Source organism: Heterodontus francisci, chromosome 5 (assembly GCF_036365525.1).
Source record: "Heterodontus francisci isolate sHetFra1 chromosome 5, sHetFra1.hap1, whole genome shotgun sequence".
Taxonomy (NCBI): domain Eukaryota; kingdom Metazoa; phylum Chordata; class Chondrichthyes; order Heterodontiformes; family Heterodontidae; genus Heterodontus; species Heterodontus francisci.
Window position 1 is genome coordinate 98,204,154 of NC_090375.1, and position 12,104 is coordinate 98,216,257.

Sequence of the window (12,104 nt, forward strand, 5' to 3'; positions counted from 1 at the left end):
TCTGATAAGTTTGCAGTTTAATCCATGTCACTCAAGAAAATCTTGAGCTGCGGTCAGATCCATCCCTACAAGGAGGACAGAATTGAAAATTAGATGGAAAGACAACTTGGGCCATTGGTCATATTTCATAGTGATTAGTTCAAAAATATTATTCAAAGTCTTGGAGGAGGCAATTGATCTGAATTTGCCTCTTTTACACTTTGACCGAAGTTGAAGATTACAGTGTTTTTATACAAATGGTATTCTTTAGTTTAAAAGTTCAGAAAAGATTCTATTCTTCCGATAGTCAGAATATATTTATTTGCCTTTATTTCCCCCACCCGCCCCTTACCTTAGTCCAGGTGATTGTGGGATGTGGTTCTCCCTGAGCACTGCAGGATATCGCTACATCTTGACCAACTTCTGCGGTGATATCCCGTGGTACATCAGTAAACACTGGTATCACTGAGTACAATTGATAATAGTTAGAACTTCAGACAAGATTTTTATGCTGTTGTTACAGATATAGCATTAATCTAGTTATCCCTACATTTCACAGTTCACCCTGGGTATTTGATTTTTGTAAATGACAATTTCTTGATTCCTGAAAGGTAGGAGCTGTCATGTTTGATGAACTATTTGTTTATCTCTCTACAATTATCCCCATAACCATCAATGTTATTTTTGAACAGATTCTGATTCATCCAATTCTTTTTGCCCTCTTTTTTGACATTCCTCTTCTGAAGCCAGTGATTCATGAGGTGGTACATATTCATGGGCAGTGACCACCCTTCAGTACCTTGTTCAAGTGTCAGCATGGACAATATTAATGAATATGGGATATCACAGCCAATCCTGATCCAGTCATCACCTGACTGCTACAAATGTGCATTTACCAGCAAGGGTCACTGAATAATAATCAGGAGTGAGAACCCCGATTCCTTTTCCCTTCTCTTACTTGCTCAGATCAATTGCAATGCCAACTCTATTGCCCCAAAGAGATTGTTTAATTATACACACTGTAATTATACCACAGAGGGTGGTGAGTGCCTGGAACTTGCTGCCGAGGGAGGTGGTGGAAGCAGGTACGATAGCGACGTTTAAGAGGCATCTTGACAAATACATGAATAGGATGGGAATAGGGGGATATGGTCCCTGGAAGTGCAGAAGGTTTTAGTTTAGGCAGGCATCAAGATCGGCGCAGGCTTGGAGGGCCGAACGGCCTGTTCCTGTGCTGTACTGTTCTTTGTATATAATCTAAACTAATCAGAAATTCCCATTGGCCCAATTAGATTGAAAAAAAACCTCAAAATCTGGCAACCATTTAAAATTTCATTTGAGGCATGAAGACCACATAAATTTCAAATTCAGTAACATATTAATCGGTATCTTTTGGATGAGATGTTAAACCGAGGCCATGTTTGCCCTCTGAGGTTGATGTAAACAATCCCAAGACACTATTCTGAAGAAGCGCAGGAGAGTTCTCCCCAGTGTCCTGGCCAATGATTATCCCTCAATCGACATCACTAAAAACAGATTATCTGCTCATTTATCACATTGCTGTTTGTGGGAGCTTGCTGTGTGAAAATTGGCTGCTGTGTTTCTCACATTACAACAGTGACCACATTTCAGAGCACTTCATTGGCTGTAAAGCATATTCGACCACCATGAGATTGTGAAAGGTGCTGAATAAATGCAAATACTTTCTCTAACTCTACACAGATGAAGGAAGAACTTGGAACCTTCTTGATTTCACCACGTGGTCCACACATTGATTTAACGACACCATAAAAAGTCACTTGCTTCCACATATATCTGAAGTGTAAGAAAACCAATTGCCCGCTCCCCCCACCGCTGCCTTCCAAAATAAATCCACATTTAAAAACCTTGTTTGCCAAATCTTTTTCAATTTGCTTACAACCGCACAATGCATTATTTCAAATCAATAATGAAGTGCATCATTACATCTCTTTCCAATGATATCACATAACAAGAATGATTCACAGTTATTCTTACTTTTTTCAACAAATATAAAAAAGTTTGGCAAGCACTTTTTCCATGAAGACCCCTTAAAAGGCCAACTGTGTCATAAGTAATCAAAAAAGTATCTTTTGTTAATGTTTGTGTTAGTCAGGGCAATTTCTTGAAACACAAGTCCCAGGCACATTCCTGTTCCTTTATAGACATTTATTATATTCCAGCAATTCTTGTAATCGTAATTGTAAATGAAACATATGAGGCCATATGGACCTGTTTCAAATTAGTCTTTTGCCAAAAGACAACAAAATTAATGATTCAATTCAAGATCAGGTCCAAGCATTCAACAACAGGACGGTTGGGAATTTGACAGGACACCAACGTTTTGCATAAGTAACCTACAATCACAGTCTTCATATGCAGAATATAACTGATTTCATTTTTAATTGATTTTTATCATGAGATTGTCAAAGTTGTTATCGTCTGAAACTTTAGGGGATTTGGAATCCTTAATAGATGGAAATAGAAATATCATAATACCCTGAATTATACATAGAAACATAGACATAGAAAACAGGAGCAGGAGTAGGCCATTCGGCCCTTCGAGCCTGCTCCGCCATTCATTATGATCATGGCTGATCATCCAACTCAGTAACCTGTTCCTGCTTTCGCCCCATACCCTTTGATCCCTTTAGACCCAAGAGCTATATCTAACTCCTTCTTGAAAACATACAATGTTTTGGCCTCAACTGCTTTCTGTGATAGCAAATTCCACAGGCTCACTACTCTCTGGGTGAAGAAATTTCTCCTCATCTCAGTCCTGAAAGGTTTATCCCGTATCCTTAGACTATGACCCCTGGTTCTGGACTCCCCCACCATCAGGAACATCCTTCCTGCATCTACCCTGTCAAGTCCTATTAGAATTTTATAGGTTTCTATGAGATCCCCCCTCACTCTTCTGAACTCCAGCGAATGTAATCCTAACTGACTCAATCTCTCCTCATACGCCAGTCCCACCATCCCAAGAATCAGTCTGGTAAACCTTCGCTGCACTCCCTCTATAGCAAGAACATCCTTCCTCAGATACATAGGAATATTAAATACTCGAACACAGAGGGAATGATTAAGTTGTAAATACAGTTTTTTTAATTTCTGTTAAGCAAAGGATATTATGTATAGGTTTACATGTAAGCTGCAGCATGATACAGAGCTTGAAAAAACACTAAGAACAAGCATTTGTCAACATTATCGCCACTTTCAAATTGCATTATATCCTTGACACAATGGACTATTTTTATTATATCTGCAAGCAACAAGTCCCCACAAATAGATCACATGATCTGACTACAGTGCTATTGTACCCGATAAATGTTACAGTGGAAGATCCCACCTAGTACATATTACCGTATATTTTGATATATTCAACTTCAATATATTGAATATCTTGATATTAAAGTATTGGCCTGGATTCTTGAATAAAATTGTACAGAATTTTATTTTAATGACATCAAACCATGACATTAATATAAATCCTCAAAATGCCAAAGTAATTTTATGACTATATTTACTTTGAATACTCTAGCCATTCTCCACTGGCAGCAGAATTCTGCATTTACCTGCACTGTACATAAAGCACACCTGCCTTCTCGGCTATAACTTCTGAGGTTTTCCCCCGCCTCGCTCACTAGTGCTAGTCGTTCCCTCACTCTCTAATTTCTGAGCTCTTGAAAAATGATCTGACTTTTATGATCCTGGGTCTATGACATTTGAACAGTGTTATGGACAGGGGAGAGATGATAGGGATGGCTCCCGCCTTTCACCTCTTGACTGACCGAAGACAGCGTGTTTAATAACTTTTTTAGCTCCTGAGTGCATTTATCGTCAGGAACAGACAAATGACAGGTTTTCTCATAAGTTTTAAAAGAAAGATAAATGTTTTTTGTTAAATACCCGAATATATACACAACTACACCCATTCTCACACTCATACAGCTATGCATACACTCAAGAAAAGATGGCGATTATAAAAGTAGCATGTGATTAGGCTTTGTGATTTCAAGAGTTCTCTGTTACACTTGTTTTTCCCCAGGGTGAAGTCTTGAAATGATGCAGGCCTGAAATCCTTTTTTATCCACTGAAGAAAAGCTCTGGAGGGTTAGAAGCACAGATTCGCTGTTGTTTTATGTTCACAATTGCAGATTTTTCTTGCTCTACTCTATTTATTTTTATTTAGAGATACAGCACTGAAACAGGCCCTTCGGCCCACCGAGTCTGTGCCGACCAACCATCTAGTCAAGTTTAAATGGTGAAGTCCTAGTACAGTTCCACAACTGAGAGTTCAGGATCAACTCAAGTCTCTGCCCACATGTGGCTTAAAGCTGGTGGTCTTTTCTGCTCGCTGGCATAGATGTTTTTCTGCCTCTATCTGTCCAAAATGTGCCTTATTAAAACCCTTTATCAGAAACCTAGTTTCTGCCATGTGACCAGAGCATCTCTTGTCATTGTCCTCATAAATAGTTTCTGATGGTAGGCCATAACCATACAGTGGAGTCTGGGTATCACTCATCCACATACCATCCTGATAAAATAGAGCTTTTCAGATCCATTTTCTGGATTTCAAGTTTGGAGTCGAAGAGTCTTCAGCTGTATTTTATTTATTTAGAGATACAGCACTGAAACAGGCCCTTCGGCCCACCGAGTTTGTGCGACCATCAACCACCCATTTATACTAATCCTACACCAATCGCATATTCCTACCACATCCCCACAATTCCCCTAGCTATACTAGGGGCAATTTATAATGGCCAATTTACCTATCAACCTGCAAGTCTTTGGCTGTGGGAGGAAACCGGAGCACCCAGCGAAAACCCACACGGTCACAGGGAGAACTTGCAAACTCCACACAGGCAGTACCCAGAATTGAACCCGGGTCGCTGGAGCTGTGAGGCTGCGGTGCTAACCACTGCGCCACTGTGCTGCCCTACTGTGCTACTGTGCTGCCCTTTTGAACCCAGTTTTTTTAATTAGTTGGATAAATGCAGCCATTACCACAGGAAGGGTCATTTGCATTTTAATGACTTCTCAAAGATATGTCCCGACATGCCAATTAGCTCGGGGTTCTTGCAGTTCCATGTATATTGGCAGGAAAGAAAAGGTCACCTGACCTCTCAACTTTTTTTTTTACAGGAAAGTGTCCATTTCGGGTTTATACTTCATAAATTCATATTTATATTTCATAAGTTTGTATTGCATGAACATGACAGCAGGCATAGATAAAATTACACTGCTGATGATTCCAACATCCTGGACTCACATTGATTGATCTGTGACGAGGACAGCATCGCAGCACTGGACAGTGCAGGAGTTAGCCACAGAATTTATAGTGAGAGAGTTAGGCCAGTTTTAAACAAAATGCAGCTATGTGTAGGATCCTATGAGAGAAAATCACCAGGTGAAAAGAGCTGAGCCAAGAACAAAATCTTGATATTGGCCCTGATCATGAAGGGCTACGTGCAAAGTTCTTGCCTTCCCTTTGGACCTTAAGTTATCAAGGCCTAGAAATTGAGTTGGGTTGTGCCCATTTTACAGGCATAAATCAGCATCGAAGAGTCCAACAATGGTAGGCAATGTGCATGTGTCCATTCCACACTCGAACTATATTTAAGGTTCCTCCCCAAACATCCAGGGCACACAGCTGAAACAGGTGTTAGGCCCTTTGCAAAATTCGATTGTGCAGGTCTGCAGCATGCATGGTTTCATCAAGCACTTAGCAGTTAAATCAATGGTCCTTAGAGGCTGCCCCTCTAAATTGGAGCCAAGATCCAATTGTGCATCAATCTACAATTTTAACACCATGACATGCATGGGACCCAATTAAATTTTAACCAGCTCCTACAGGAAGACCAATTAGACCCAATTGGGTAAGTTCAAAAACTTTTCCCAAGTTTTTATTTACTAACAAAGTCTAGGCCTCTGTTCCCACCATCCCACCCAACCCATCCCAATAAGAACCGGAAAACAAAGCCTTCCCAAACTTACCTTGCTGCAGTGGGACTTCGTCCAGTGCTAATGGATGCCCGCCTTTTTGGGCAGCTGTTGTTTTCTGACAGAATCGGCTGAACAGTTGACTGGCGCAATTCCAAATGAAGCTCATCAGTTGAAATCTGCTGGATCTCTGACTCACAATCCTATGTGGATTGCTGTTTGCTCTTGCTAACCTCCCATTCTCTTTGCACAAGAGATAGCTTTCTCTGTGGGCACACTGCTCAATGCCATCATAATGGAGGAGGACTTGCAACAGTAGTGTATCTGGGACAGGAGAATGAAGCAACATGGGAGAGGACAGCAGCCCACCAAGTATAACCCATTGACACCACCCCACAATGTGGGCTGAATTTTGTGAGCCTGCTGCTGGTAACAGCAGCAGGCCCGGAAATGGGCATTGTTCCAGAATGGGATGCGGGCGGCCAGTCCACTGCATTCACGTGGTGACCTGCCATTTTGCATTCTGGAGGCAATGGTCCTGTCCAATCACATGGCGGGTGGTAGGAGGTGAACCAGTGATCACAGGATCACATGACTCCAGAGCAGGTGCTGGTGCCATATTTAAAGGACTACCAGCCCTGCATTCACTCCTGTCATAGAGTCACTGAGAGCTTTCAGTGTACTGCTGAAAATCTTACTGAGCTCATTTATGGAACTCCCAACCCCCCGAGGAGAGAAGAAGACGTTGCCTGAGACGAGTCACCAGGTGGCCCCAGGGTTCAGTGATGCCTCCCTACAGATTCGCCTCCAAGCTGCAAGGGAGAGGTGAGAAGTTCTCTTCCCCAGTGATGGCAAGAAGAGGTCCTCCCGCCTGGCAAAGCAAGCCTGGGTGGAGATCACTGTGGAGGTCAGCAGCTGTGAGGTCACAGACCAGAAATGGGTCCTGTGCAGGAAGTGGGTCAAGGGCAAGGTGAGTACTCCATGCCACTCTCTTTTTTGGGGAGTGCATGTGACTACGCGGGAGGGTGCGCAACATGGGGAGGATATCACTGCAACAGTGATAGCTGAGGGGCTAGGGTATTATCTCATCCTGATGGATGCATGGCTGCATCTTGGCCACAGGCCACCTTTCTTCATAGCTCATCCTCATAAACTCCCCTAACAGTGAGTGTCAGCATGATATATATCAGATCCCCCTGTATGGAATGAGAAGCTGACATTAGCAGGACTGTCATGTTGATCTCTCTGTTATTCTCTACTATCTCCATCTTTCCTTTTGCAGGACAAGAGGGCCCATAACAAGAGGGTGATGGCCTGGACTAGTGGAGGAGTTCAATCTGTGTCCACTCACCTCCGCTGAGGAAGAGGCATTGAAGCTGCCAGGCACCCAGGGCGGCTGTGCTATATCGGATGGGGAGACTGGAGTCCCTGCGCTAGACCATGAGGATTGGCTCCCATCAGCATGCGCATTAATGTTGGAGACCCACATCATGCATGGTTGACATGACGAGATCTGCAAAGCCTAACCCACACATGTTTGCGTTTTCTTATGCAGGTGACCACAGCTGAAGGGGAACAGTTGCCAACCTCTGAGAAGGAGGAGCACTCAGAGGATGCACCACTCCATGACTATCCTGCACCTTTCACCAGTGCAAATACTTTCACCTCGGTGGATATTTGCTTAGCATTAGAATCAGGGTCACAAGCTGGTGAAAGCACCACACATGCACCCGAGCAGCTGGCTGAGGCTGAGATAGCTGCAGCCTCTGACAGTCAGGTGGCCAAGCTAATGCTGAGCCCCAGGCTGATGACGAGCCTCTGGTGTCGCCAGCACAGGGCATGCTGGAGTTGCAGAGAGAGGTGAGGTAACATATGGCGGATGTGCCAGAGGCCATGCACAGCCATGAGCGAATGATGGAGGAGTCGACTCATGCCATGAGTGCTGCCACATCTCAGGCATGTGAGCGCATGGTTTCCTCCATCGAGAGGTTGGCAACCCTCATGGAGAGCCAGATCCCACAGATTTGCACAGACCTGCACACCTTGAGCTCAAAGCAACTTTGGCAAGGTGAGTTAAGGAACAGGAAGCTGGAAACTATTCCTGCTTCTGGTCCTTCTCGGGTAGGCAAGGAGGTTCAAGTGAGCCTTCAAAGAGAAGAGGAGAGGCTGCCATCCACATCTGGGGCCCCACTCAGGGCGCTGTGAGTGTGCCCACCAGCTCCTTAGCCCCTCCACCAATGAGTTCAGCTCCAGCAGCCGCGACATCTGATGAGAGTCCTGCACCAGTCCAGGATACTCTCAAACAGCCAGGACCTTCCAGGCTTCAGGCACCGAGGGTGCCCACCAAAGTCATCACAGGCCAAGGGGCAGCCTGGCCAGCAGCCTGCCTCCATCCCAGCTGCTGTTGCAGGGATCACACCGTATAGGAGCACCCGCAAATGTATTAATAAGACCACCTTGCCACACTTTGAGTCTCACGGGTGTCTCTAATATGTTCTGTAGTAATTAATCAAAAGTTCTTTTGTCCAAATCATTAGCCATCATTGTCTGAAAGCCATGTGCCTTAATTATGATCTGCTGAATTTCCCTTCCCCCTTAGAACAATGCTAATGTGATCACAGCCCTCATTAACATGCCAATGTGATGAGAGCCCTTGTTAACAATATGGTCTCCCAGGGGCGCATTGCAAGCAGTGTCAAGACAGGGGAAACAAATGGAAAGGAGGTGACAGAGTTAATGCATTAAGGTGATTGCTTATTTGACTCTCTGTGAATGGACATCAAGGTGGCTAGAAACGGGACATTATGAGGTTCCTCTTGCCTCCTTTGCATGTCGCTCAACCTGCCTGGCCTCCTGTGAAGGGTCTTCACCATCCATTACTCTCTCCTCTCTCTGCTCTGTGTCCTCCTCATTTGTGGATGGAAGTTGCTAAGGTATATCTTCCTCATGTAAGGCCTCCCCCTCTGCAGTGCTAGCTCATGCAGAGCACAGCAGACCGTCACGATATGTGAGACCCTTGCCGGGGCATACTGCCGGGCTCCACCACATCAATCAAGGCAGTGGAATCTCATCTTCAGCAGCCTAATGGCCTTCTCATTGGTTGCTTGGGTGGAACTGTGGCAATTGTTGTAGCTCTCCTCCGCTGCATTGTGAGGGTTCCTCACAGGCTTAAGAAGCCATGTCTTCAATGGGTATCCCATGTCCATCCCTGAAGATGAGTGGGGGGTCTGAAAAGCTGTGGCACCTAGGACTGTCAAAGTATGTAGGTGTCATGGCTGCTTCCTGGGAAGCAGGCACACACCTGCAGGAATTGCTTTCGGTGGTCACAGACCAGTTGAACGTTGATTGAATGTAAACCCTTCCTGCTGATGAAGGCGGCTGGCTAGTCAGTTGGAGCCTTGATGGCTACATGCATGAAATCTATCACACCTGGCACCTGGGGGAATCCAGAGATGGGCCCGAGCCAGATGGCCCTCTTGTCCTAACTATTAGTATCGATCTGGTAGTGCACATAGTCACTGGCCCTCTTATGCAGCAGTGCCCTGCAGCCTGGGAGACACACACATGTCCCCAGTAGATCTCTGGAAAGATCCAGATGCGTAGAAGTTTAGTGCAACAGTGATCTTCAGGGCCACTGGCATAGGGTAACCCCTAATTCCCAGAGGTCGCAACTCATCCTGCAGCGTGGTGCACAAGTCAGTCTTGGCTTCTTTGGAGAGTCATTGTCTTCGCTGACAGTGGCACTCAGACATCTGGACATAGCTGATCTGAGTTTGGTACACTCTGTGGCACTGCTGGGTCATTTTTGGCATGGCCGGTTGGTGTTGCTCTCATCGCGGAGCTTCACCTGTTATCCCTCCCTCCATTGAAGGTGCTGTATCATGCCACAGGGGTCCAGAAATAGAGGGTGTATGACACCCATGCCAGGTGACCTGTGGGCCTGCAGATCACTGTTGATGCAGAAATGATCTTGCCTTGGTTACTGAAGTTCTGACAATTTTCTCGGCAGAGTTACTTATGGACCTCAGAGTCCAACCCTGCTCATGGCTCACTCTCTGTTCAGGCACTGTAAGTGACCAAACACATCACACAGCAGTTTTTCAACCCTATACTGCACCCCCCAATCCATGGAGCACCCAAGACCCCAGACCCCTTGCAAAGCCCCCGAGACCCTGGACCCCCTTGCAGAGCCTGCAGCAACACAGTCCCACAATGGCCTCTGAATCCCCCTCTTCCCTGTGCAGCAATGCTCAGGGCTGCCTACCCATCACAGCAATGTGGTCTCTTGCTTCAGTGTCACCAAGCTTTAACGGTCATGAACCCGAAGGCACGTGAGCGCTGCCGACCATTCACAAAATCAAGGACCAATCATTAAATCGGAATTCATTACATGTAAGTACATGTAAATCAGCAGTTTAGCAATTTAAAATAGCTTCCCGTTGCATTGGGGTGGCAATGCTGCCACGGTGCTTTCCTGCCACTGATAAAACCTGGAACTGACGTCACGACACCAGATTTCCAGGCGGATGGTTCCAACGTGATTCTTCATCCCGCCATGCCATCATACCCGTCTTCGACAGCCGCATTAATTTCAGCCGTGTGTGCAGTCCGCACCAGTCTTATGAGAATTTATCTGAGGAACTGTGGAACTCAGCACACCCAATTTGTAATACTCCTAATTTTCCATCCATTTAAATTAAGGGTAGAAAATTCTGAGTCTGAAAATCTAGTGTGCTGACCCTTGAACACAATTTCCTGGTTTGCACTCCTGTCAAGTGAGATTGTCTCGCAATTTGAAGGCTTTAATGGAAAACACTTTATGCTTGTATTACCAATGTGGAACTTCAAGGTAAATTTGGCACCTAAAGTACCGGAAAAAACTAATATTGACAGTAATGCTCCAATAATAAAGCTCAGAAAATATATAAATTGCAATAAGAAAATGTGAGTGGTTTTCTTTTAAGATTATAACACACAGGACATTTGTGATAATAGTTAATGTTGTTCACACCACTCAAATGTGACTTCCTAACACACGTGCAGCCATTGTATAGTGTCATGCAAGCCCCCACCTGCCAAGAATGAGGCACATTAATTTTGCCACATGGACATTAAACTTCAAATTGTTGCTGGGAAGAAGAGAAGGCCTGTTACAAGGAATTGCCAGGCCACCCCTGCACCCCACCCCACCACCCCCACCCCGGCCGGAAAGACATTTTTGCATTAAAAACAAAAAAAGCTGGAAATACTCAGCAGATCTTGCAGCATCTGTGGAGAGAGAAGCAGAGTTAACGTTTCAAGTCTTCTGAAACATTAACTCTGCTTCTGTCTCCATAGATGCTGCCAGACCTGCTGAGTATTTCCAGCATTTTTTGTTATTTTTTCAGATTTCCAGCATCTGCAGTATCTTGCTTTTATTTAAGGCATTTTTGCATATTAGCAGATGGTGCTGGAACAATGGAGCTATCCCCTGCTCCCATGCAATGCACAGAAGAGACCTGCTCAAACCAGTCGCTCACGTGACCACCTGATGACCAACTTGGGGAGTTTTAAATTGGAGAAACAGTGTTTGAAGACAGAAAGCTCTTGGCTCCTAGATTGAAAACAGCCTCTCCTGTCTGCTCCCATCTCTTTCTCATGGAACTAAAAGAACGACTGAAGACCCAAGAGAGACAAGTCTCCTGCAGTGAACAAGGTTTATGAAGAATACTGGGACCCAACAAAAAGCAAGACCATACCTTCAATGAAAGGACTCTACAGCGAGCTCGAAGCACAGTAACAAAAAACTCTCCTCAGATATTGCCTTAAACTTTTCCACTTTATCTTTTCTTCTGCTCTTTTCTGTCTCTATTTGCATGTGTGCATCGCGTATGCATGCTAGTGTGGGCACCTCATGTATCCGTAGGCATCAACCGAATTAGAGTTTAAGATTAAGTTTTAATAAATTTCAATCTTTCTTCTTTAAACCTAAAAAAGCCTGTTTGTGCTCGTTTCTTTACCTTATAATTGGAAAGCAGTGAACAACGATTCACGAAAGGGGAGCTAAAAATACAATGTGTTTAAAAATTAAATCCTGTTACAGTAAGATGAGGTGAAGGCTGAGAAGGACCCCTAGACACCTTTCTCACCTGGTCGTAGCAATAGAAGTGACAACATCAAATGTT

At 44.6% G+C, this 12,104-nt stretch overlaps 1 protein-coding gene across 1 annotated transcript in view; it reads right to left on the bottom strand.

The window, feature by feature from the left end:
- The window catches only part of LOC137369572 (peroxidasin homolog), a 705,658-nt gene that overhangs the window by 114,086 nt on the left and 579,468 nt on the right, over positions 1-12,104 (bottom strand). The window contains exon 13 of the mRNA XM_068030861.1: positions 332-444. Within this exon, the coding sequence (XP_067886962.1) occupies positions 332-444 (113 nt within the window). The remainder of the gene's footprint in view (positions 1-331; positions 445-12,104) is intronic.